At 36.5% G+C, this 27,961-nt stretch overlaps 2 protein-coding genes across 4 annotated transcripts in view; both read left to right on the top strand.

The window, feature by feature from the left end:
- The window catches only part of tpm4b (tropomyosin 4b), a 21,454-nt gene extending 4,702 nt beyond the window's left edge, over positions 1-16,752 (top strand). The window contains exons 1-8 of one of the 3 annotated variants that reach the window (XM_039648882.2): positions 5,354-5,605; positions 8,490-8,623; positions 8,798-8,915; positions 9,031-9,101; positions 10,680-10,755; positions 11,268-11,330; positions 11,572-11,641; positions 16,208-16,752. In XM_039648882.2, the coding sequence (XP_039504816.1) occupies positions 5,477-5,605; positions 8,490-8,623; positions 8,798-8,915; positions 9,031-9,101; positions 10,680-10,755; positions 11,268-11,330; positions 11,572-11,641; positions 16,208-16,290 (744 nt within the window). In that variant the 5' untranslated portion in view covers positions 5,354-5,476 and the 3' untranslated portion in view covers positions 16,291-16,752. Of the gene's footprint in view, positions 1-5,353; positions 5,606-8,489; positions 8,624-8,797; positions 8,916-9,030; positions 9,102-10,679; positions 10,756-11,267; positions 11,331-11,571; positions 11,642-13,177; positions 13,514-16,207 lie in introns of those variants that run through there. The other 2 variants (XM_039648864.2, XM_039648873.2) reach the window with 2 other exon arrangements.
- A 1,446-nt stretch (positions 16,753-18,198) lies between these two features.
- rab8a (RAB8A, member RAS oncogene family) lies at positions 18,199-27,665 on the top strand. Its single transcript, XM_039648903.2, has 8 exons — positions 18,199-18,370; positions 20,196-20,256; positions 20,608-20,668; positions 21,949-22,026; positions 22,410-22,499; positions 22,619-22,684; positions 22,772-22,822; positions 24,607-27,665. The coding sequence occupies exons 1-8, from the start codon at positions 18,247-18,249 to the stop codon at positions 24,697-24,699; spliced, it is 624 nt and encodes a 207-aa protein (XP_039504837.1). The 5' UTR covers positions 18,199-18,246; the 3' UTR covers positions 24,700-27,665.
- The last annotated feature ends 296 nt before the right edge of the window (positions 27,666-27,961 follow it).

Raw genomic sequence — 27,961 nt, 5'->3', positions numbered from 1 at the left:
CATGTATATGACTTTCTTCTTTCAGACAAGCCTGATAATGGCAGTGAATTGCCACCAACAGATTGAAGCTCAAAAAAGTGATAAACAGGGGTTAATAGAAGCCTTCTGAAGCAAAGTGATGAGTTTGTGTAAGAACAATATTCATATTTAATACGTTACAAAGTAAAATTAGCTTAGGATGCCTTGAGGGTCAGTAAATCATGGGCTAATTTTCACTACTCCTTTAATTATCGCCTAGCTCTTTATATAAAATGTGCATGTTCAACTTTATCCACATAAACACATACAGTGATATATATATATATATATATATATATATATATATATAGCGAATCTTGATTGCTTGAATCGTCGCTAAATGTACGCAATATTATCATCTAGCTCTAATCTGCTAAATTTGACTATAAAGCATGAATATTTTAAGTTATTATACACATTAACATCATGATTTTCTGCAAAGCTGCTTTAAGCTAATTTTTATATTGTGAAAATCACTATATAAATCAATTTCATGGCTTGATGCATGAACTGATTTCATTGTATAAGTCTCCTAAAGAGCCTGAATGCATCACTGTATGTTTTAACTTTGTGCAAAATGAAGAAAGAAGCTCTGTTCCAAAACTTAGACACTGTTTTATAAGATATTATTTTGACAATCACAGAATGCACTGCTTTAAATACACGACACTGACAAACATTTGTTGAAGGATTTACACTTGCTAGTAAATTTCACCAAAAATTACAAAGAATTACAAAGAAAAAGCACTTTCTATGAAGCCTGTATTTATAATGCATTATATGGCTGTATTTATAATGCATAATATCTTAAAACAACATTATAATATGTTGTATCATCTGGTAAATAATCATAACAACATTACAATACATTATAGCAAAATAATGCAATGCAAAATAGTGCTTGTAACTTTTATAACACAAGATAAAGCATGCATTTAGTTTTCTTAAAATGCATGCATAATGCTTAATAAACAAACTTACAATGTGTTTAATCATAAAAACAATTGTTTTAAATTCTTAGTTAATTGAAATTGAAGGTTAGGGAGCAGTGGGTTTTGGAACGGAGATATTCTTTATTCATTATTTTTGTTGAACTATTCCTTTTAAATGATAGATACGCTGTCTTAAAATGGACTTAAAAATACTGATAGGTTGTTTCTGTTTCACAAATTAGATTTAAAAATCCAGACATTCCTAAATTAGATCATGGTGGCACAATCTAAACTTGTGTAATATTTCTATACAAGGCAACAGTGTGCAGAGCATGAAGTTCACTTCATTTCTTTCCTTTCAGTCACAATTACACACACACACACACAGCGCAGGAATGTGAGGAATTCAACTAAAGCAAACAATGAACCTTCAGCCCTTGAATCTAATGAATCCAACTCATGGGGGGAGAAACACACACACACACACACACACACACACACACACCCTCCAGTCGTCTGCAGCTCACTAAACCATTTGCAAAAATACTCCCACACATGCTGGAATTCACTGAATCGAACACAAATGCTATGCAGTAGCGTCATGCAGTGAATTCTCATTTAAAAGTATTGATTTATCACTCACTCTTGTTGTCTTCACACTGAGGTTTGATTAAGGCCATCAGACATTCAAGACTTCGCGTTAAACTGATTTAACCCTATAGTATTGAGAATGTATTCGGCCATGATGGTAGGTGACGCTATCGGTTACCAGGGTTTTTATCGGTTTTTAACGCAGCAGTTACTTCCAGGCATGGTAAAACAGTGCGGTATTGCGAGAAACTCCTCTACTACCGAGCTAAAAACACACGTAATCAATACTGTTTTGTCGTGGGAATTCTACCAACATGGCGGAAAGGGGAGGGGCACTGTAAAATGACGTCAACTCCTCATTCTCAATAGGTAAACACCCAACTGTGGTAAATCTTGAGTTGCTTATAAAACAGTGGCAAAAGCCATGGTTTACTAAATAATGGCATATTAATAATTGGAGAAAGTATTACTTTCTCCATCGAAAATACATTTTGGTCCAAAAATGTCAAAAACTGCAACTTTATTCAGCATTGTATTGTCGTCCGGTTCTGTTGTGGCTCCGCGTTCAGTACCGCTGCTGACGTAAGACGCGGCTGACGTGTGTCTGGTGCGGCTGAGCTTCGTTTACAGTCTGAGGGAGACGCACGCTGTACAAAACAATCTTCACAAACATGTCTAAGGATTTCCACACAGAGGAACACTTGCATTTTTTTTTTTTTATTTTTTTTTGCCCCGCCATATTTATTTGAACCCGAATACACGGACGCACCAGAAACACGTCAGCAGCGTCACTGAACGCGGATCCACAACAGAACCGGAAGACAATACAATGCAGAATAAAGTCGTAGGGTGATATCAGCTAAATTGGGCCACTTTTTGGTAAATTGTTTGGGACAATAATACAATACCATATATGCAGTATCCATGTGTTTTTATGATTAATTATGACTGTTTTTGATACATTTGTGTTGAAATTTTGTAATAAAATAAAATTATTTAGGCCCTACAGTTCCTGAAACATCAGAAGTGCCGAGTTTTTTTGCATGAGCCCTTTCAGGTAAAATGGGCCAGCTGTTCAGGTAAAATGGGCCAGTCAAATTGCAAAGGGAAATAGCAATTTATCATCAATTATATTTAAACACAATTTCTTATACAGCCAAATTAAACAAACATAGTTCATATGTGCCATTTAAAAACAAAAATTTGTGCGTGTGTGTGTGTGTGTCTGTCTGTGTGTCTGTCAGTGTGTGCGTGCGTTGTTTGTGTCTGTCTGTGTGTCTGAGTCTGTGTCTGAGTCTGTGTGTCTGAGTCTGTGTGTCACAGACACATACACACAGACTCAGACACAGACACACAGACACAGGTGTGTCTGTGTCTGAGTCTGTGTGTATGTGTCTGAGTCTGTGTGTCTGTGTCTGAGTCTGTGTGTCTGTGTCGGTATGTCTGAGTCTGAGTTCCTGTGTCTGAGTCGGTATGTCTGAGTCTGAGTTCCTGTGTCTGAGTCTGTGTGTCTGTCTCTGTCTAAGTCTGTGTGGCTGAGTCTGTGTGTCTGAGTCGGTATGTCTGAGTCTGAGTTCCTGTGTCTGAGTCGGTATGTCTGAGTCTGAGTTCCTGTGTCTGAGTCTGTGTGTCTGTCTCTGTCTAAGTCTGTGTGGCTGAGTCTGTGTGTCTGAGTCTCTGTGTCTGTCTGAGTCTGTGTGTCTGAGTCTGAGTTCCTGTGTCTGAGTCGGTATGTCTGAGTCTGAGTTTCTGTGTCTGAGTCGGTATGTCTGAGTCTGAGTTCCTGTGTCTGAGTCGGTATGTCTGAGTCTGAGTTCCTGTGTCTGAGTCTGTGTGTCTGAGTCTGTGTGTCTGTCTCTGTCTAAGTCTGTGTGGCTGAGTCTGTGTGTCTGAGTCTCTGTGTCTGAGTCTCTGTGTCTGTCTGAGTCTGTGTGTCTGAGTCTGTGTGTCTGAGTCGGTATGTCTGAGTCTGAGTTCCTGTGTCTGAGTTGGTATGTCTGAGTCTGAGTTCCTGTGTCTGAGTCTGTGTGTCTGAGTCTGTGTGTCTGTCTCTGTCTAAGTCTGTGTGTCTGAGTCTCTGTGTCTGAGTCTCTGTGTCTGAGTCTCTGTGTCTGTCTCTGTGTCTGAGTCTCTGTGTCTGTCTGAGTCTGTGTGTCTGTGTCTGAGTCTGTGTGTCTGAGTCCGTGTGTCTGAGTCTTTGTGTCTGAGTCGGTATGTCTGAGTCTGAGTTCCTGTGTCTGAGTCTGTGTCTGAGTCTGTGTGTCTGAGTCTGTGTGTCTGTCTGTGTCTGAGTCTGTGTGTCTGTCTCTGTCTAAGTCTGTGTGTCTGAGTCTCTGTGTCTGAGTCTCTGTGTCTGTCTGAGTCTGTGTGTCTGAGTGTGTCTGAGTCTGTGTGTCTGTATCTGTGTGTCTGTCTCAGTCTGATTTCAATTTGAAAATTAAAATTGAGCCTGTCTGAGTCTCTGTGTCTGTGTGTCAGTCTGTGTGTCTGAGTTTCTATCTGTGTGTATCTGTGTCTGAGTCTGTGTCTATTTGTGTGTGTGTGTGTGTGTGTGTGTGTCTGTGTGTCAAAGATGATGGCCCATTTTAGCTGAAACCATGTTGCCCATTTTACCTTAGTGGGTTAAGGTAAATTGGGCCGCCAAGAAAAACATCACTTTTACAAAAAATATGTTTATATACCAAACTAACAACATTATTTCTGATTAATGCCATCGAGACAGACAGTATGCATAGTTTTTTTATGAGCATGTTTGTTTTTTTATTGATGTATCATCCTTATAATAGTTCAGTGCAATTTGGTATGCCAGGCTACTTACCATGCAGCTTTTTGGTGTAGTCTCGATTTGAATTATTCCCCCGCCCACCATAGCAACCATAAACCAATCTTATCACCTGTTATTTGTCAAGCACAGTTATGACAACAGTTTGAAATCCTTTGCAGTCATTGGCTTTAAATTCCAGAGAAGCTGGGACCCCCAAACCTTAAATGGCCCATTTTACCTGATGGCCCATTTTACCTGATATCACCCTAATTTTTGTTATTTTTGGACCAAAATGTATATTCGATGCTTCAAAACATTGTAACTAACCCACTGATGTCACATGGACTACTTTGATGATGTCTTTATTTCCTTTCTGGACAACAAGGACAGTATAGGCACACATTTCCAATGGAGGGACAGAAAGCTCTCGGACTAAATCTAAAATATCTTAAACTGTGTTCTGAAGATGAACGGAGGTCTGACGGGCTTGGGACGACATGAGGGAGAGTCATTAATGACATCATTTTCATTTTGGGGTGAACAAACCCTTTAAAAACCACATTTGGTGTGTAACTGCTTGAAATTTATAGGCTACTAGAAAAAAATGAGTGAAAAAAATGTTTCACTCATTTTTATATTTCCATATATTTGGGGATTTCCACAACATATAACTCCATTAAACTCAATATAATACGTTATCTGAGTGTGTGTGTTGTAAATGTGCATGACTTTTCAGAACGAATTCTCTGACATGACCGAATTCCCCCGTCCTCTGTTAACATTGTTAATGAATAAATGATTTAAACTAGTGTGAAAAGTGTTTTTTTTTCTGTGCATTGAAGATTTTACCTGATGCAATCACACGTGGTCCACCAAAACATACCAAGAAACACCAAATATGTCCAGAAGTCAGCACATAATAGTAGCAGAAGTCAAACAGGAACACCACCCCCAATGTCATCTGAAACCCGCATCTTCTTCCTGGGATTGGACTCTTTTCTCTCTCTTTTTTTTGGCGCATTCCTGCCTTTTTTCCAGGATTCCTCATTTTGCAGCGCCGCGCGCCGATGGAAAGTTTGCGACGTTTCTAAGCAGCGGATCCACATCTGCGCTCTTTACTTATGCAGTGAGTTATTCCGACACTTCGCTCAGGTGTTTGTAAGGTTTGGAGATGTCTGTGAAGTCTTTAGACGCCGTGAAGAGGAAGATCCAGTGTTTGCAGATCCAGGCGGACGAGGCGCAGGACAGAGCGCAGTTTCTGCAGGCGCAACTGGACAATGAACGAGACCTGCGAGAGAAAGTGAGGAATCCATCATCTTTCCTCCTCTTTCTTTCTCTCCTGCTGCTGTCTGACGCTTTTCACTCGTTTTACTGCTCGCTGAACACAAATAGTGGAGACCGGGGCTAGTTGTCACACTTTAGTGAACGTGTTGGTGAAGTTGCACAATCGCTTGTTTTGTTTTACAATATCTGAGTATGTTATTTTTGGGGAATTTTATCCACAGAAATCCCAATAGGTGAGACCGGGGCTAGTTGTCACATTGTTTACTCAAGTCGATAGTATTCAGTTTAGCGTGGCACTATGGCGGGGCATGTTGTCACAATGTGGTGTAAATAGCCTATATTTATACAGTGAAACTCTTCCTTTTAATGGACTAGTTTTTGTTGTTTATATCCTTAAACAATAAAACAAGGTAACACTTTATTTGGTAAAACTTTAGTTTACAGTGTCATTGTTATGTAGGCGACAAATAAATTGTGTAGGCTTAGGCTATAATTTCATGCAACTAACCTTCAACCGAACCCTAATCCTTCCCTAACCCATTTGCATATAGTAAGTAGACTATGTGTTGCTAATTAATATTACTCACTACTTAAATATAATTACACTGTAACAGTGACACCTTAAAATAAAATGTAACCCTTTATTTTGTAACTATACATTTAAGTACTGAGTAATATTAAGTAACTATGTACTTCGGCTACTATAAGGTTAGGATCAGGGTTTGGTTTAGGTTTATTGCATGCATGTAATTATGCATAATTTAATGTTACATGTAATGTATATGTAACTGACACTGTAGAATATGTCAGCTAAAGCACTTATAAACACATAAAAATAGGCTATACGGAAATATCAATTGTTTTGGCCAAATAATATCATGACGATTTGCCCCAACCGGGCATTTTTCATAATAAAAATACTCTTGTTTTAACAACACGAGGTATAAATTATCATCTAGCTTCATTGAGATTTAGAAACCACTGCTAGAGAAAACAAGCTTTTTATGTAATCTGAATGAATGAGGCATTAGCACTTTCATATGTACTGAGATTTATTTATTTATTAAGCCCTCATGAGGGCTAAATGTCACATTTGGTTTAAATTTGGTCATTTTATCCTCTTCTTCTTTAGTTTATTTTGGTCAAAACAATTGGTTTGTGTTTTTTAATTGTTTTGCTGAAGATATGTTGTTACATAACTTGTTGAATATGGCTAAATCAGTGCAGTTTCCCACTGTGACAACTTACCCCATAATGTGACCACATGCCCCTCTATAGTCAACCAGTGTTAAATCAAGTTGGAAATGGATTTCTGGCATGATTTAAAATACTTTTAACCACTCTAAAAAAATGCTGGGTTGTTTTAACCCAATTTTGGGTGAAATATGGACAAACCCATTTTTAATCCAACGGGATTGTCCATATTTGACCCAAAATTGGGTTAAAACAACCCAGCATTTTTTAGAGTGTGGGTTTTAAATCAGCTTGTGTTGAATGTGCACACAAAGTCTCTCAGGGTGGGTTTGGAAAACCACTTTAACCTGGAGGTGAGAAAAATGTTATTTTTTATGTTATTTCCAAACCGTTTTCCACATCAAATATCAAACCTGTTACCTCATCATCATTTCTGCTCACTTAAACCTATTTTAAAAATTAAAGGGATAGTTCACCCCAAAATGAAACTCAGTCAGTAATTTCTCTCCCTCATGCTGTTCAACCCTCGTTCATCTTCAGAACACAAATTAAGATATTTCTGATTAAATCTGAGAGCTGGATCACTCCTCCATAGGCTTCTGAGGGATCCTAGAAAAGTTAAAGACATCGTTAAAATAGTCCGAGTGACTACAGTGGCTCAACCTTAAGTTTATCGAGCGATGAGAATACTTTTTGTGCTCTCTGGTCACAATGGGCGGAGCTTGACGCCCAGCTCCACCTCTCTGGTCAAAAATGGTTGAAGCTTGACTTCCAGCTCCACCTCTCTGGTAAAAATGGGTGGAGCTTGACATCCAGCTACCCCTCACTAGTCATAATGGGCGGAGCTTGACGCCCAGCTCCACCACTGTGGTCGTAATGGGTGGTGTTTGACGCCCAGCTCCACCTCTCTGGTCATAATGGGCGGAGCTTGACGCCGAGCTCCACCTCTCTGGGCGTAATAGGGCGGAACTGGGCGTCCACCTCCACTTTTCTGGTCAAAATGGGTGGAGCTTGACATCCAACTCTGCCTCTCTGGTCAAAATGGGTGGAGCTTGACATCCAGCTACCCCTCACTAGTCATAATGGGCGGAGCTTGACGCCCAGCTCCACCACTGTGGTCGTAATGGGTGGTGTTTGACGCCCAGCTCCACCTCTCTGGTCATAATGGGCGGAGCTTGACGCCGAGCTCCACCTCTCTGGGCGTAATAGGGCGGAACTGGGCGTCCAGCTCCACTTTTCTGGTCAAAATGGGTGGAGCTTGACATCCAACTCTGCCTCTCTGGTCAAAATGGGTGGAGCTTGACATCCAGCTACCCCTTACAAGTCATAATGGGCGGAGCTTGACGCCCAGCTCCACCTCTGTGGTCGTAATGGGTGGTGCTTGATGGCCAGCTCCACCTCTCTGGTCATAATGGGCGGAGCTTGACGCCCAGCTCTGCCTCTCTGGTCAAAATGGGTGGAGCTTGACATCCAGCTACCCCTCACTAGTCATAATGGGCGGAGCTTGACGCCCAGCTCCACCTCTGTGGTCATAATGGGTGGAGCTTGATGCCTAGCTCCACCTCTGTGATCGTAATGGGTGGAGCTTGACATCCAGCTCCCCCTCTTTGGGCGTAATGGGCGGATCATTTGGCTCTGCAGTGAGCGTCACTTATCCTTCCTCATTCCTGGGGATCTTTAACCACTGCTTCTCTGTATGTGCACAGGCGGAGGGTGACGTCGCCGCTCTGAACCGCAGGATCCAGCTGGTGGAAGAGGAACTGGACCGAGCTCAGGAGAGACTGGCCACTGCGCTTCAGAAACTGGAGGAGGCAGAGAAGGCGGTGGATGAGAGCGAGAGGTCAGTATTATACACACACACACACACACATGCATCTGTGGGGTCGAGTAAACATAATGGTACCTCAGTTAATAAGATAAAACACTTGGCATAAGTTAATGGCTATAAAAGTTTACTTAGTAAATTGCATAACAAAACGTGTGTATGGTTTATCTGTGTGTGTTTCGCATCCAGAGGCATAAAGGTGATTGAAAACCGTGCGATGAAAGACGAGGAGAAAATGGAAATTCAGGAAATACAGCTCAAAGAAGCCAAAAACATCGCTGAGGATGCCGATCGCAAATACGAGGAGGTTCGTCACACACACACTTATTATACAGTTTACAGATACTTTATCGTTTGAATCAGGAGTGCTTCTGTAAACCTCCTCTCTGAGTTCATCTGTGTGTGTGTGTGTGTGTTTGCAGGTTGCTCGTAAGCTGGTGATTTTGGAGGGTGAATTGGAAAGGGCAGAAGAGAGAGCAGAGATCGCAGAACTGTCAGTACCCACAACATTCATCACAGTAAACAGATTTAAAGAGGACCTAATGTGCTTTTTTACACATTCATCTTTCTTTAGTTTAACAGGAATGAGTTCTTCTCTATATCAGTGTCAGTGTTTCTGGACTCCTGAAACGCCTCCATTGTAGTCTTTGAGTTTATTCAGGGAACGAACACATCACAATATTTCTCATTTAAATAATGAATATGCAGAATAAAGGGGCGGGGCCTGGTTGAGTTAGTTAGTAGTGTGTTAAAGGAGTAAAGGAGTTCATTGCTGATAATTTACTCACCCTCATGTCATCCATGATGTCCATGTCTTTCTTTCTTCAGTCGAAAAGAAATTAAACATTCCAGGATTTTCTCCATATAATGGACTTCAATGGGGTCCAAAAGGTTCTAGGTCCAAAAGACAGTTTCAATGCAGCCTCGAAGGGCTTTTTTTTTTTTTCATCAAAAACGTTAATTTCTTTTCGGTTATGGTAAGAGACGGGACATTTCCGATTGACCAATCACAACACACTGCTCCAGCCGACCAATCAGAGCGCAGTGCGCTTTTCAGGAGGGGCTTCATAGAGACAGGAGCGTTACTGACAGACTGTGAAGAGAGGAGACGCAACAATGTGAAAAATAAGTTTTACTCAAATAATAAATGAGTTTTTCAACATTCAAGCATGAAAACCTGTTCTAGAGCCAGAAAACAATATCAAGACTTTGTAAAAAGGCGTAATGGGTCCTCTTTAACCAATCAGAAGTTGCTTAACTAAACTTAGCTTAACCAGCTTAAAGTCAACATGCAACAGAGTTCAAAACCAATTTTAGTTGCAAACTGACATTTTTATTAAAGATTATAAAGACTTTTTTTTTCTTTGGAATAACATGCATTGATGAATGGTGCAGTTTTAGACCAGGAAAATGAAGTCCAATTTGATTTTATGTTCACTTTAAGGTGGTTTCTCAAATTCTCACAATTCTGAGGTTTGTTCTTGAAATTCCCGATTTATGTTTAAAATCTGAATTTCTAGATGTACACTTGGAATTGCGAGAAATAAAGACAATAATGAGAAATATTTTTTTTATTCTGTGGCAGAAACAAGCTTTTATAGTGTCTTACTGATCCAAGCTGGTTGAAAATCGTATTAAATATATTATGATGTAATGATCAATATTGATAAGCAGAAAACAATTCTTGATGTTATTAAAATATTTGCTAAATTTTTGCTTTTTTAAAAAAAAAATATATATATATATATATATATATATATATATTTATATTTTTTACAGTAAAGGTGGAGATCTGGAGGAAGAACTATAATATTTTTTTTTTTATTCTGTGGCAGAAACAAGCTTTTATTTTATTTCATTTCAATAATTTACTGCCATGTCAACAAGTTGATAAGAATTTGTCTTGGTACTTTTATAGTGGTTAAAGCTCGTTAAAAAACAAATTAAATATATGAAAGTTAATGGATTATGATGTAATGATTAATATTGATAAGCAGAAAACTCTTGATGTTATTAAAATATTTGCTACATTTTTGCTTTTTAAAATATATATATTTATATTTTTTTACAGTAAAGGTGGAGATCTGGAGGAAGAACTGAAAAATGTAACCAATAATCTCAAGTCCTTAGAAGCTCAATCAGATAAGGTAAGTCAGCTGACTAATGGCCCATAATTCCACGGGGCAAAACGAATTTCTGTGTAAAGTCTTGTGTAAAGTTGATCTGTTGTTAAATACAATGAAATATTTAAACATGCATAATTAGGACAGCTTATGAACTTTTCAAAGTGAAAATAAAATGTATCTCAAATTTTTTTGGCTCAATTATAATAAAACAATATTTTGCTCAGAGTTTGTTCAATGTTAAGCTGGTAAATCAACTGGTTAAACTGGCATTAAGTTTATGTCATAGTAGTATTTTTATACATTGTCGGGGCTATGCATTTCATGATAATATCAATACATTTCATTTACGTTATTTACATTGATGTATTTATCCAAAGCGACTTCCTTTATCCAAAGCAATTCATCAATATTTGTAATATTTATTTCAATTTACTTTTGCATTATAAACAATTCTGGTGTAATGTTGCTACTGTGAAATCTGAGTTTTGAGAACCAATAGTCCAAATAACCTTTTTTGTTTTTTTTTTCTGTAGTATTCGGAGAAAGAGGACAAGTATGAAGACGAGATCAGAGTTCTCACTGATAAACTGAAAGAGGTGGGAAAGTTAAACCTAAAACAACTGATTATTCTAATAGTTTTGCATGCAAGTCTTTCATGCTTTACACATGTACACAATCCCATAGCAAGCATCTGATCTTATACTGAACTAGGGGGCGATTGAGTTTCCTTGCATTACACCAGATGAGTCATTATTAGATAAATGAAATGCATAATGGACACACACATGCATTTGTATTTAGTGTAGAGTATATTTCATGGCCATTCTCTGACCTCAGGTCGAGACTCGTGCAGAGTTTGCTGAAAGGTCGGTGGCTAAACTGGAAAAGGCCATCGATGACCTTGAGGGTAAGTTTCCTCTTAACTGAACTGTTCGTCACTAATACGTCAGCTGGAATTTAACCTTTGTCCCCTTTGACTGTGCGCGGCAGCTAGTTAAGCTTAATTGGTCTGTTCATTGTAGTGAAAGAAGAGCGGTAATAGTGCTAGCATATTTGACCTGTTATTTTTAAAGAGGTGGTTCAGGATTTTGGACATCAGGCCTCATTTCCAAGTTAGCTTGTGTGTTATTTATTATCAGTGGAGAAAAAAATATCATCCAGTCGTTCCAGTTGCATAGTTTAGCCTAGCTAGCGCGAGTCAACGGTAACTGCTAGCCTGCCATTAAAGGAGCAGTTTACTTTTAAAAAAACTTTTGCTGATAATTTACTCACCCCCATGTCATCCAAGATGTCCATGTCTTTCTTTCTTCAGTCGAAAAGAAATTAAGGTTTTTGATGTAAACATTCCAGCATTTTCTCCATATAATGGACTTCAATGGGAACCAAACGGTTCAAGTTCCAAAAGAAACTTTAAGTACAAACTGCAAACTTGTTCAAAGGGCTTTAAACGATTCCAGACGATGAATAAGGGTCTTGTCAAGCGAAACGATCGCTCGTTTTATAAATAAATAACAAAGTTTAAGTTTTATAAGCTCAAATGCTCGCCTTGCTCTGTTCTGTAACGGACTCCTGTTCGAACTCGTTCATCAAAATGAACAAATCTTTTTCCGAGTCATTTGGTTCATTCGGCGAAAGAAACGAACCAATTGATTTGTTTATTTTGTTGAACGAGTTCGAACAGGAGAGTCACGAACGTGCACCACAGAACAGAGCAAGGCGAGCATTTGATCTTATAAAACTTAAACTGTTATTTTTAAAAAAAAAAAGAGCAATCGTTTCGCTTGATAAGACCCTTATCCATCGCCTGGAATCGTTTAAAGCCCTTTGAACAAGTTTGCAGTTTGTACTGAAAGTTTCTTTTGGAACTTGATCTGTTTGGACCCCATTGAAGTCCATTATATGGAGAAAAATCCTGGAACGTTTTCATCAAAAAACTTCATTTCTTTTCGACTGAAGAAAGAAAGACATGGACATCTTGGATGACATGGGGGCGAGTAAATTATCAGCAAAAAGTTTTTTGAAAAGTGAACTAATCCTTTAAGGTTTTTGATGAAAACATTCCAGGATTTTCTCCATATAATGGACTTCAATGGGGTCCAAACGGTTAGTCCTGAGAGACTAAGTGCGAGCTCATGAAGCTCCGCCCCCTGTGCCGGCAGCAGCTGCTTATTTGCATTTAAAGGGCACACAGCGCGTTTTTCATGCTGCAAAAAATGATCTGTTGGGTATTTTGAGCTGAAACTTCACATTCACATTCTGGTGACATCAGAGACTTATTTTACATCTTGTGAAAAGGGGCATAATACGGGACCTTTAATGTGCTGTGTCTTGTCCTCTCTGACCTGTTGAACTGACTGCTTCCTTCCTTTTCTTTCCCTTTTCCTGCTTCCTCCATCCTCTGCCGAAACGCCTCTCCTTTCTGCTCTTGACCTTTGACCTCCAGATGAAGTCTATTCTCAGAAGCAGAGTTACAAGGCCATTAGTGAAGAGCTGGATCTCGCCCTCACTGATATGTCCGCCTTATAGACGGTTTATGTGTCAGCAGTGCTTGATGCTATTCTGTAATATGTCGACAGGGCAGTAAAGACAGATGCATCATTAATACAGTAAACCAGAACTGTGATTGACAGCCTTCTCGGTCAATCAGCATAAATTACCCTGTGGCTTTCTGATTGGCTGTGCCTCTGCTTGTCTTTCTCTGCTCACCCTGGTGCCTTACGTAGTCTTTTAAAGTTTGGTTGTTCCTCTAAAACGTAATAAATATTTTCTGTTCTTTGAACACTCCCGCTTGTTTTCAATTTCTTGCTTTTACGAATATAACTAAAAGCCTAGTCTTAATCTTTCTAATTTTAGTCATCTTTGTAGCTCTTTTGGTAATTAAAGGGTACATATCATGCTTTTAAATCATTCATTTTTACTTATAAATCATACATTTGTGGACTATATAAAGCATAACTGCAATGCTTGGGTCTGAATTCCTCGTTATTATAGCTCCACAGGCCCCTTTTCTGATGTGCGTCTGTGAGCGACCCGTTTCAAACGCGGCCCCTTTAAATAAAAAGGAGATGCGTCACACCCCGCCCACTCTCCAGGTCGATGAGTTCACGGTCGGTTCAACTCCCCGCGTTCGACCATTATTGTAGTTTGATTAGAGATACGATTATATACGATACCTTCAAAGAACATTTTTAGTCACTCGTTAACAAAATGTCAACAACGGAAGACTTGTCCATCAAGTTACATATTCGAGCCAGAGCGAGCGAGTCGATAAAGACGACGACGAACCTGCAGAACAACCTCTTCATATGGATGCAGGGGTATGTAACGTTAAGTTAACTATGTTGTGTTATTAGTGAAAGTCGACTATTTCTCTTGTTAAAACAAGCACACTGACAAGATAAATGACTACGGTCCAATCTTACCACTAAAAATCTGTATTAATAATAACTTGCGTGTAGAAAAGCATCAAAAAACACAGCAGCTAAATGATAGAAGGAATTTACCCCTCATTCAGACGAAGTCAATCGGCAAACCCTTCTTTATACTGGCGGAGGTTGTTAAAGTGGGAATCCTTGAAGTGCTCCAGGTCACTAACGTACATCCAACAACCGAACATTTTGACTTGCCCTCTCGTAACTTCTGCATCATTGAGCTCGGACTACAAAATCGGAGCGAGAAATAATAATGGCGGATTGCTCGAAGTGTTGGGCCGGTAGTCGATGTCTTTATTTGTCAGTTCCGCTGCAAATACAGTGACATGATAGTTCAAAAAACGTCATAGAAAACAGAAAACAGGTGAACAGGTTGAAAAATATGACCAAAACAGAATATAAAGATATAAACGAAGCACCTGAAGAGAATAATTTCATCTTTTCTGTCCTTTTAAACACTGCAAATATATAACAAAATGCATTTAAGGGCTAAAAAAGTGGATTTTGCATGATATGTCCCCTTTAAGAAGCACTTATCAACTTTTTTATACAACACAATTGATAATTTCTTCATGTTAAAAAATGTGAATGATCCTCTTTTGTAAAGCATAATTCTGAATATACTGCTATTTACAGTTATGCATTTAGTTGACACTTTTATGCAAAATTACTTGCAATACTGGAACAAAAGCAATTCATAGAGAGGACAACATGTTGTATATTCATAATAGGTTTATGGGACAGCTGGATTAGGAAGAGGTGTTTTTTTTTTTTTTTTTTTGCCGAGATATAATATTGCATACTTACGGAGGTGTATTGCATTCACTTGAAGAAAAAAAAATCTACTCTGTTTTTCTGAATTAACGAGTTAATTTTTCATGAGGAAAAAAGTTTTTGCTCCGTTTTTCTGAATTAACGAGTTAATTTTTCATGGAAATTTTTTTTTTTGCTGTGTTTTTCTGAATTAATTAGTTAATTTTTCATGAGAAAAAAAATATTTTGCTCTGTTTTTCTGAATTAACGAGTTAATTTTTCATGGAATTTTTTTTTTTTTTTTTTGCTGTTTTTCTGAATTAATTTTTCATGAGAAAAAAATAAATATTTTGCTCTGTTTTTCTGAATTAACGAGTTAATTTTTCATGGAATTTTTTTTTTTGCTGTTTTTCTGAATTAATTTTTCATGAGAAAAAAATAAATATTTTGCTCTGTTTTTCTGAATTAACGAGTTAATTTTTCATGGAATTTTTTTTTTTTTTGCTGTTTTTCTGAATTAATTTTTCATGAGAAAAAAATAAATATTTTGCTCTGTTTTTCTGAATTAACGAGTTAATTTTTCATGGATTTTTTTTTGCTCTGTTTTTCTGAATTAACGAGTTAATATTTCAAGGAATTTTTTTTAACTCGTTAATTCAGAAAAACAGAGCAAAAAAATTTTTTCTCTCGAAAAATTAACTCATTAATTCAGAAAAACAGAGCAAGAACTTTTTTTCTCATGAAAAATTAACTCATTAATTCAGTAAAAAGAGCAAAAAAAATTCTCATTAATTCAGAAAAACAGAGCAAATTTTTTTTCTCATGAAAAATTAACTCGTTAATTCAGAAAAACAGAGTAGATTTTTTTTCTTCAAGTGAATGCAATACGCCTCCGTACACACTGTAGTAACTATCTAATATTTAGTAAGAACTCAGGAGATTTTCGAAAAATATTTATGCAAATGTTTTACTGCAAAATTTTCAAATATATGCAACAAGAAGACTTGGTTTCCATTTCCATGATAACAAATTTGATTTTAAATAGTTAGCATATATTATCACTTAAAAAATCCCAGAGCACATTGTATTAATGTATTTAAAAAGGTTTATGAATTATCGGTTACAAATTCGTTTCCAGTCAAAACGAATGGGATTTTACTTCCGTAACCCAGCTGTGGTTTATACAGTAGTTGATGCCTGGTTTGTTATGAAATCTGTTTACAAAAATTGCACTGATATATTTGCAATCAGTGATGTTTATTTGGAATTGTAACGCTGGTTTATTTCAGAGAGTCTGGCTGAGGCCAAACAGCAGAACCTGGAGATGCATCAAGTCCTGGATCAAACGCTGCAAGAGCTCAACAGCTTGTGAAGAATACACACGTTTCAGTTGTCAACCATTCCAGCAATGTTTTATGTGTTTCTGGTTTTATGTTGTAAGTTATGTTACTTCCATCCATTATTTTCTATGTTTTGCCTTTGTACTATTCCGATTATTTCATAATGCACCTACCTTGGTCCGTTTAAAAATAATAAATAAGGTCTTGTTGCTGCCATTTGTCGGTAAAAACCCAAGAAGTGTCAATAAACAAACCAATTATTAAATCACGTCTTAGGGAAATGTATGCGAATGTACTAAAAAACATGAAGAAAGTTGTAAAGGCATTTTGTTTTAGAACGATTGGACTGTTTTTTTGGCAATAAGAAGTCTTTAATAGTTTGTTGTGGGACCATTTTGTACCCTTGATGCCTGCAAGATTTATTTTCAATGTGGTTTGATGTTTTTTTTATACCCATGTTAAACTAAATAAATGTTTATTATTACTTATTTGCACATCACTTTCCAATCTATGAGAATTGCATTGAATTATTTCAATCAATATTTTGCAAAGAAAAACTAAAGCCATTTTGGATCAATAAGATTTTTTTTGTTGCATTTTTGCATTGTTTTCATAACATTTACCCTCTTTATTGCAATGCAAAACATATTTAAATATATATTATGTATTTAACATGTAGCCTATATGATGTGTATATTAATTTTTAGCCTACATTAATATAATGGGGGAGAAATTGAAAGGACAATGAAACCCAGGCCTGAAGCCAAGTCTTATAAAGGAATTTGACCGGCCACACACACACTAATGACATTGAGGCACAGACTTATGTAAGTAAATTGCTGTGAAACTATGAGGTCTTGTATTAGTTCAGGAAGCACATTTTATGAATCATACAATGGCAAAGACTTATCTTATAAATATTGGGATAGTTCACCCAAAAAATAAAATTATACCTCAAGAAATCTTAGGTGTATATGATTTTCAGCCAAACACAGTCAGAGATTTATATCCTGGCTCTTCCCAGCTTTATAATGGGAGTGAATGGTATCTTGTTTTTTTAAGCCCAAAAAAGCACATCCATCCATCATAAAAGTAATCCATACCATGTGGTTACAATGGGGTTAATAAAGGCCTTCTGAAGCGAAGCCATGCATATTTTGTAAGAAAATTATACATATTTACACATTTATAAACTATAATCACTGGCTTCTGGTAACATGAGTCTAGTTCAGGCGGAAGATTGACCTCTGACCCGATGGATGATGTAGGAGTAGCGTAAGTGAGAGTCGACGCCTCTCGTGGTCCAAACAACAAACTGAAGCTCCTCCCGCATTTGTCTTTAAAATTTCTCGTTTTAGATTTCTAATGACTGGGGTTTGTTTTGTCGCATACGGCCGTTAGAAGACAGTGATTATAGTTTGTAAAGTAGAAAATAGTTTATTTATAATTATGGATATTTTTCTTACAAATATGCATGGCTTCGTTTCAGAAGGCTTTTATTAACCCACTGGAGCCGTATGGATTACTTTTATAATGGATGTATGCGCTTTTTGGGGCTTCAAAATCTACCATTCTGTCCTATTATAAAGCTAGATATTAGCTATAGATATTCTTTAATATAACTCTGAATGTGTTTGGCTCAAAGAAGAAAGTAATATACATTTAGGATGGCTTGAGGGTGAGTAGAAATATGGGATAATTTTCATTTTTGGGTGAACTATCCCTTTAATTGTGTACTTTGGCGTTTGACGTGGCCGCTGGGACTGGGCGAATGAACGAACACTACTATGACGAAGGCATATCTTATGAATATTAATGAGGATACGTGCCCGCACGCTCAAGGGAGGATTTGTAGTACGTCAGTTTGACCTCATTAATATTTAAATTCGAATGCCTTCGCCGTAGTATGATTGGTCAGTTCCTCGGCGCTGTGCGGATTCTGCGCTGTCTGCTAAAGTACCGGGCGGGATTTCCGCAATACATTCAGTATGGCGAAGACTTACGACTATTTGTTTAAACTGCTGTTAATCGGGGATTCCGGTGTCGGGAAGACCTGTGTGCTGTTCAGATTCTCGGAGGATGCCTTTAACTCGACGTTTATTTCGACAATAGGTATTTAGATCTTATATTTATGTCGGATTGTTTATGAAACGTCAGGCTGCGCTAGCGGCTAAGCTAATGGACCAGTAACTGTGTTAGCTCTTCCTGAGTTTTGTTTCGTTTCTAAACTTTGACATGTTCGCTGGTGTTTTGTAATTAATTATGTTTGTGTGATGATTTAGTGTGTGTTTAATGAACCTTTCTGCTGCTTTGTTGGTTAGCATCTAGCTGCTTTGACAGAATGACTCGAACATTAAATGATAGGTTTGCTTTTGTTTTCATTCTTATTTTGGACACTTTTTAATATCAAATGGATAGAAGCATTATATAAACTGTTGGATGTCGAATTAACGTTAAATATATATAAAAAAAAAATATGTGTGGTTTGAAACCCGTGAGCCAATTGTCACCTGTAACACACACTATAAGACTCACTCAATGTTTTATTTATATAAGTATGTGTACGTTACTTTCAGTTAAATACTGTTTCAGAAAACCTTACTGTTACTATGGTCGTACCATGGTACAGCTGTGCTAATATCAGACTGTGATACTGCTTTGGTATAGCCAAAGTTAGCCAGTACATGATGCTGAATGGATGAACACACCATGGTAATGCATGTTACTTTATACATGAATGATATTACCAAAACAGTGGCACTGACATCTACTTGTTCAACAATGTGACGTTGCAATTTGTATTATGTGAGAAAAACAAGGCTTTTATTATCATGTCTTGTTTGAGTGTAATGATATGATCCATGGATCCCAAAACTTCTGTAATTTAATTACTAATTACTCACCCTCATGTTGTTCCAAACCTGTACAACTTTCATTCACCTTTGGGACACAAATGAAGACTTAATAAAATCTGAGCCGGTTCTGTCCCTCCATTGACAGCTACTCAACTTTGACGCTTCATAAAGAGATTGTAAAACTAATCCATATGAATGGAGTGGTTTAGTCCAAATTATCTGAAGAGACACAATTGCTGTATATAATAAATGAACAGATTTAATTTAAGCTTTTATCAGCAAACATATACAGAAGCTCAACCAAACCTGCTTGACGCATGAGAACAAACCTCATTGGTTCTTGCAGAAGTTAAAACGTGATGCGTAATACGAGAATGAACCTCATTGGTTCTCGTTGAAGCTCAAACGTGATCCGATATTTGGACTAAACCGCTCAATTCATATGTATTAGTTTCACAATCTCTTACTCAACTTTTCGAAGTGTCAAAGTGGTAGTTGCTTAGCTGTCAATGACATAAAACTCTCAGATTTCATCAAAAAGATCTTCATTTGTGTTCTGAAGATGAACGAAAGTCTTACAGGTTTGGAACGACATCAGTAAATTGTAACACAAAGTTCATTTTTGGTCAAACTAACCCTTTAAATCAACTTTATGATGGTCCAGATCAGAGGGTTTCCATCTTTTAGATTCCACAGACCCACAAACTAATATGACTATCCTCATGTGAGGGACACCAATCCTAAAATTTAAAAGACATAAATGTATAAAGACCCAATTTATACTATAAAAATACTAAAAATGCATAAAATATTATTTGCAAAATATTTAGTTCCTATAACATTATATTTTTAGTACAGTTCTGATAGATGTTTATTACCGGCGGTCTTAATACTTTGCAATATGAACTGTTGATATGAAGTGTGGTTTGATGCTTGGCTTTGTCATTCATCACATGTTCATCATACATCATATGCTCTATGCATCCTTATGGACATCTGTTATTGCTTTTTTGAAAGAGATGCTGTATTGGATTTGTTTTTCAGCCTATGATGACACTTCTGCTGTGTATTTTCTCTTCCAGGTATCGATTTCAAGATCAGGACAATAGAACTAGATGGCAAGAAGATAAAGTTACAGATATGGTGAGTTTCTAGTCGTCCTTCCGTCTAGTCAACATTTGCAAATGGATCAAAGTTTAATCAAAGTGTTCCCAAGACAAGAACGGGTATTGTTCAAAATTCATGTGTAACTGTGATAAATGTTAAAAGACTACCAGTTTGCTGCCATGAGTCACTTCGTATTCGAAAGTACGTAAGAGAGTTTAATGAAGGAGCTGCTGTTCGACTTGTGAAACCATGATTCATTTCTCCTTTACATGGAGGCACATGTTAGTGGTTGTCTTTTGTCATTGCCCTGGTAAGGAGGATGTCATCTTCCACTTTGCTTTTCTGCAGGGCCACAGTTACAACACTTATATTGTTTGTTATTTACAGGGACACGGCAGGACAGGAACGATTCCGAACGATCACAACGGCGTATTACAGAGGAGCAATGGTAAGAGGATTCTTACACTCTCAGAAAAAAAGGTACAAAAGCTGTCACTGGGGCTGTGCCTTTTCAAAAGATACACTTTTGTACCTAAAGGGTGCATATTGGTACCTTAATGGTACAAAATAGCACCTAAAATGTACATAATAGCACATAAAATTCACATACTAGCACCTAAAATGTACTTATTAGATCCTAAAATGTACATATTAGCACCTAAAATGTATTTATTAGTACCTAAAATGTACATATTAGCACCTAAAATGTATTTATTAGTACCAAAAATGTACATATTAGCACCTAAAATGTACATATTAGCACCTAAAATGTACTTATTAGCACCTAAAATGTACTTATTAGCACCTAAAATGTACTTATTAGCACCTAGTATTTACATATTAGCACCTAAAATGTAATTATTAGCACCTAAAATTTACTTATTAGCACCTAAAATGTAATTATTAACACCTAAAATTTACATATTAGCACCTAAAATGTAATTATTAGCACCTAAAATGTACTTATTAGCACCTAGTATTTACATATTAGCACCTAAAATGTACATATTAACACCTAAAATGTACTTATTAGCACCTAAAATTTACTTATTAGCACCTAGTATTTACATATTAGCACCTAAAATGTAATTATTAGCACCTAAAATTTACTTATTAGCACCTAAAATGTAATTATTAGCACCTAAAATTTACATATTAGCACCTAAAATGTAATTATTAGCACCTAAAATGTACTTATTAGCACCTAGTATTTACATATTAGCACCTAAAATGTACATATTAACACCTAAAATGTACTTATTAGCACCTAAAATGTACTTATTAGCACCTAAAATGTACTTATTAGCACCTAGTATTTACATATTAGCACCTAAAATGTAATTATTAGCACCTAAAATGTAATTATTAGCACCTAAAATGTAATTATTAGCACCTAAAATTTACATATTAGCACCTAAAATGTAATTATTAGCACCTAAAATTTACATATTAGCACCTAAAATATACTTATCAGCACCTAAAATTTACATATTAGCACCTAAAATTTACATATTAGCACCTAAAATTTACTTATTAGCACCTAAAATGGACAAAAGTTTACCTTTTGAAAAGGTACCGTACAACCCCAGTGACAGCTTTTTTGTACCTTTTTTCTGAGAGTATGTATGGTCAGTCGTGCCTGTAATGCTATAATAATGCTCATTTGCGGTCATCTTTAAAATTGCAGTGTGTTGCACAGTTGTAATTTGTCTTGTGCTCTGATCTCAGGGTATCATGCTGGTTTATGATATAACCAATGAGAAATCATTTGACAACATCAAAAACTGGATCCGAAACATAGAGGAGGTGAGTGTCTCAATGCCTGATTTATCTGCCTTTAATAATACACTTCCGGTTGTGTGCAATGTTTCCATAGTATGCATAATCCGCAGGTTTTTATATTTGAATAAATAGTCTAAATGCATCGCAATTTGCTTTGGATTCAAATGAAAATGTAAATATTTCATCTATTTATTTGTTAATTTGTTTATCAGTCATTACAATGACAGTTTCTGAATACAAAAGCACGTGTTATGCTTATTATTATTTTTTTTGTCCGGTGGACATTACCCTAAACTACCTGATGCCTAATTACTAGTCGTTTAGTTCTGAAAATATGTAGCATTGCACATCCATAAAAGTACTGTTTGAATATTTAATAGCTAATGTATTGTATGTGTTCAACCCAGCATGCATCAGCTGATGTAGAAAAAATGATTTTGGGGAACAAATGTGACATTAATGAGAAGAGGCAGGTGTCTAAAGACAGAGGCGAGAAGGTGAGCAGACTTCTTGTTTGCTTATATTAAATTGTTTAAGATGCTACAGCAACGATGGAAGCACCTTCCACAATCATTTATTTATGTATTTTGAATCAAATCTGCCTGTACCCGTTTAGCTGGCGTTAGAGTACGGCATCAAGTTCATGGAGACGAGTGCAAAGGCTAATATCAACGTTGAGAACGTAAGTGCAAATTTATAAATTATGATGAATCCTCATTTCATATCTGATCATATCTGAGTGTTTAAAGGTCTAATGATGTTTCCACAGGCATTCTTAACGCTCGCCAGAGACATAAAATCAAAGATGGACACGAAATTGGTGAGATTTTCCCTTTCTGTGTAAAAATGAATTTATATTCATAATCGAGTAACACTTTACAAGGTTTCATTAGTTAAAGGAGTAGTTCACTTTTAAAAAACTTTTGCTGATAATTTACTCACCCCCATGTCATCCAAGATGTCCATGTCTGTCTTTCTTCAGTCGAAAAGAAAATAAGCTTTTTGATGAAAACATTCCGGGATTTTTCTCCATATAATGGACTTCAATGGGGTCCAAAAGACAGTTTCAGTGCTTTAAACGATTCCAGACGATGAATAAGGGTCTTATTCCTGGATGGCCACAGCCCTGCAGAGTTTAGTTCCAACCCTGCTTCAACACACACACACACACACACTTTAGTTTTCAAATGAGCCTGAAGCACTTGATTAGCTGATCAGGTGTGCTTAATTTGGGTTGAAGCTAAACTCTGCAAGGTTTTGGCCCTCCAGGAACTGAATTTGACACCCCTGCTCCATAGGTACATAATGACGACTAAATAATAACGATTTTCCTTTTTGGATGACATTTTGCAACAAATTCCTAGTAATAAAATGAGTATGAGTAGTTCACCTTTAAAAAAAACTTTTGCTGATAATTTACTCACCCCCATGTCATTCAAGATGTCATTCTTTCTTCAGCCGAAAAGAAATGAAGGTTTTTGATGAAACATTCCAGCATTTTTCTTCATATAATGGACTTCAATGGGAACCAAACGGTTCAAGGTCCAAAAGACACTTTCAGTGCAAACTGTTCAAAGGGCTTTACCCCTTGTGCATCCTTATGGACATTTTTGTCCTTTTCAGTTTAGTTTTTTTGATCACTTTGCCTGTGTTAAAGCTAACGGCAAAAAACTTGGCACAGGTGTGTGTTTTTATTAGAATTTTACTATTTCACCGTCATTTTCTTTAAAAAAATATTTTTTTGCATTAGGTACAAAAAATACTCCCTCTCAGCACCTTTTGGACAAAAATGTCCCCATTGAAACCCATTAAAACTTCCATTTTTAATCCCCGGTTCAGTTAACTATAAAATTATGCAATCTTTGTTAAGAGGCTTTCATTCTGATGCCAAGGCTTCAACATTTAATTTTTTACTTTTTTTTATCAGATGGTGCCATTTTTTTTAAGTTTGGCCAATAAAACAAATATCGCTTTATTCCTGTTTTCTGCGTCGGCGTATTATAGAGCCAACTGGATACATTATGCAACAATATTTGTGTGGGTGTGTTGGTATGGATGTCAGAGTGTGGTTAGTGTGTGTGTTATAAAAAAATATGTGTGTGTGCTTGTAATACTGAGAGAGAAAAAGTGCAAATTCAAATCCAATCACTGTGAGCTCCAGTGGGGTTTTGCTGGCACCCAATGGGGAAAATATGTTACTACGCCCAAACAAACTCGTACCGAAAGCTCATTTTTTGAGATATCATCCTCAAATTTGGAACACAACCTATTTAGATTTATGGCTTTGATTTTATTGCAGTTTTGAGTTCAACCTGATTTAAAAATATATATATTTAATATAAAAAAAAAATTATAAATAATTTTCAGAAACTTATACCTATATAACTTTTTTTTGGATTTACTTTTTTTTTTTTTTTTACTTCAGCAATAATTTTATAAGCTCAAATGCTCGCCTTGGACTCATCTTTTTTTCGTGTCATTTGGTTGATTCAACGATCGAATTGACTCGGAAAAAGATTCGTTCATTTTAATCAGTTTGAGTGGTAGTAATAAAATGAGAATCTTGAGTCTAAAAGGAGGTTTGTTTGGTCTTTTCTCACACAGGAGGGCAACAATCCTCAGGGCAGCAACCAAGGCGTGAAGATCACCCCTGAACAGCAGAAAAAGAGCAGCTTCTTTCGCTGTGTGCTACTGTGAAGACCAAGGCCTTACTGTCCGCCACCATCGGGATGGACACGACTGGACTATTCCTCCTCTTAGCACTCCTCTTTATCCCATCTCTCATCTTCTTCCAGTTGAGTCCCTGGCTCCTCTTATCTTCTTCCATTGACAGATTAGCGATGCCTCTTATGACCCTGGTGGGAAAGCATTGGTTTCTACAAGTCATCGTCGTGCATCGCCGCATCTCCATCTTTGTTTCAATCGCTCGTTTTGAGCGCACAACTGCCAAACTTGATCCATTCCTTCTGAGGTTCTGGGTCTGGCCGTAGAGCGTGATCTAACATTGAGCCAATTTGAGAGTTTCGCGGGACGATCTTTATCATTCCATTTTATTTTCGGCGCATTCTTCGACAATCACACGACCTTATTGTTAGTAGTGGGATATTATAACCTGACACCTATTTTTTTTTTTTTTTTTTCAGGCTGATATCTAACCTTTGACAAGCGTTCACACAATTGGTGCAGTCAGGGTTTCATATTAAACAAATCCCACTGCCTCGTTAAATCCAACCTCCCTTTTTTTTAACATGCACATGAAGCTATTTCCAAATAGTTCAGCCTTTTATGCAGTAGCGCTAGCTTTCTTTTTAAATATTCCTTTGCGTAAATCCAAAACCTCAGGTCTCGCTTCATGACGACCTGGGAACGTCCCAACACTTGAATTGAAATCGAATGAAACTGACTCGCTGCCCTTTGTAAGGATGAGAAATTCCTAAGTTTGTAGTATTAATAATAATAATAATAATGTGTTACCAAAAGAAAAGCAGAGCTATACCTCCCGTACAGACGTCCATGCACTTTATCGGTATCTTTTGTGTTGTGTGTGTAGTTTGTGCCACATAGTGATAAAGACTGGTGTTTTTACATTGGTGACGTGGAGCATAACCTGCCGTTTTTTTATTTCCCCCAAACGATTTCAAGGAATATTTCTACACCAGTTTTGAATAAATGGGTTGTTCTGTTCATGTATTAATATGTCTGATGTATTATGGATGAACGGCATATTAGTGCAAAACCTAAACGGATTTGGTTCACATGAATAGGCTTAACTACCTAGAATACAATAATCCACCATTCCTGATTTCTGAATATTGTGTTGACATGCTTATAATTAATGCAAGAAATGCATACTCGAGTTCAAAGACCAGCCCTTCTTGTTTTTTGATACGAGCTTTCAGTTTTCTCAGTGTTGCGTCTTTCACATATTTTGACAAATTGTGCAGTCGCAGTATACTCAAATGTACGTTTTGTAGTCAAATGAGCCATGTCAGAGGGTTAATGTACACCAGCAATAGGTCAGGAATCTTCAACCCCTGTTAGCTTCGAGTGAAAGAACAAACTCCCAAAACCCGACGAGAACATGTTCAAGTCAAATTTCGCCCCCAAACCAGTTTATTTTCTCATTAATGCGATGCACATAAATCTTATTCTGATAGTACAATTTTTATTAAATACTTGCATATCATGGTACCTTAGAGTAAAATATGGATGCATTACAGTAATGAGAATTTGTGAATTTATAAGGGCTGTCAAGCGATTAATCGCTTCCAAAATAAAAGTTTGTGTTTACATAATATATGTGGGTGTATTTTGTATATATAAATACACACACATGCATGTATATTTAAGAAAAAAATATTTATATATATATATAAATCTATATAGTATATACGTGAAAATATTTCTTAAATATATACATGCATGTGTGTGTATTTATATATTTAAAATAATTATACTCAGTGCACCCACATATATTATGTGAACACAAACTTTTATTTTGGATGCGATTAATCGTTTGACAGCCTTAGAATTTATGCAATATATTGGATTTGGGGTGTATTATGACCTGAGTGTATTTTAAAGAGATTAGGAAGGCAGAGGTGTGTGTAATTCTCTTCTTACTGCAATAAGGCACTTTCACTTTTCCTTTCCAAAGCTTCCTAGGGCTGTCAAACGATTAATTGCATCCAAAATAAAAGTTTGTGTTTATATAATATATGTGTGTGTGTGTATTTTGCATATATAAATACACACATATGCATGTATATATTTTAAAAATGTGTTCTTAATATCAAATATTTATATTTATGTATAATATAAAGTATGTACATGCACATATTTCTTAAATATATACATGCATGTGTGTGTATTTATATATACAGAATAATTATACGAACTACTCGCATATATCATGTAAACACAAACTTTTATTTTGGATGCGATTAATCGTTTGACAGCCCTAGAAATGACTCTCTTTCCACCTCGAGGCGATGATATTTTTGTCATATAACAGATGGTCTGTACCCATAGCATCTCTCTTCTCTCCCTGTCCAATAATACTTGCCGTTTGTCTTAATAACTAATACTTGATCTTTCATTTTGGATCTATGCATCATGAAGTTGATACTGTTGACCTCCTGTATGTTTTGTCTGTGTATGTATTTTTATTTTTTTTCTATAGATGTTCTGCACATGTCTGTAACATGTTTGGTTGTAATAACGGACCTTTGACGTGGTTTAATCTGGCCTTAGGGTGTTTTAAAGTGATCAAATAAAATGCAAAAACTATAACAGACAACATTTTTATTTGATATGCAGACAAACAGGTACCGCTTTCTGTCTTAAACGCTTTGTGTTTATCGAGCAGTGATGTCTTGTTTTTTTTTTGCCGTCTAGTTTGTCTCTTGATTTGAAACGAAAAGTCATCCATATCATTTACAGATTCTTTTATATGACCATGTTTTCATTTGTCGATTGTGAGGTGACTGGGGAGATTGGTAAATTACATTTTGGTAAGAAAAAAAAAAGAAAAGAAACAATTGTAAATAACTCTAAAAAGAGATCTACTTAAATTGTACTGTACTTTCTAAAACATTGAAAAACTGATCTACAGTTTTTGTAGATATCTGTACTTTTGATTTATTAAAACAAGATTCTTTTAAGAGACGTGTCTGTGTGTGTGTTTAATATTGACGAGGAATAATTAAAGGAGTTGTTCTCTTAAAAAAAAAAATTGTTGCTGATAATTTACTCACCCCCATGTCATCCAAGATGTCCATGTCTTTCTTTCTTCAGTCGAAAAGAAATTAACATTCCAGGATTTTCTCCATATAATGGACTTCAATGGGGTCCAAACGGTTCAGGGTCCAAAAGAGAGTTTCAATGCAGCTTTAAACGACACAGACGATGATAAGGGTCTTCTCTTAACTCGAAAAAAAGATTTGTTCATTTTGATAAA

This window comes from Pimephales promelas, chromosome 5, assembly GCF_988280905.1.
Source record: "Pimephales promelas chromosome 5, fPimPro1.hap1.1, whole genome shotgun sequence".
NCBI classification, from domain to species: Eukaryota; Metazoa; Chordata; class Actinopteri; order Cypriniformes; family Leuciscidae; genus Pimephales; species Pimephales promelas.
The sequence above is the reverse complement of the archived record's forward strand: the minus strand, read 5'-3'. Positions and strand labels throughout refer to the sequence as shown.

What these genes read in the sequence shown, in the direction of transcription:
- rab8a (XM_039648903.2), top strand. Translation starts at nt 18,247, where the DNA reads ATGGCGAAGACTTACGACTATTTGTTTAAACTGCTGTTAATCGGGGAT. An exon ending in GACGTTTATTTCGACAATAG is followed by an intron (nt 18,371 to 20,195) that starts GTATTTAGATCT and finishes TTTCTCTTCCAG; the next exon opens with GTATCGATTTCAAGATCAGG. An exon ending in GGATCCGAAACATAGAGGAG is followed by an intron (nt 22,027 to 22,409) that starts GTGAGTGTCTCA and finishes TGTTCAACCCAG; the next exon opens with CATGCATCAGCTGATGTAGA.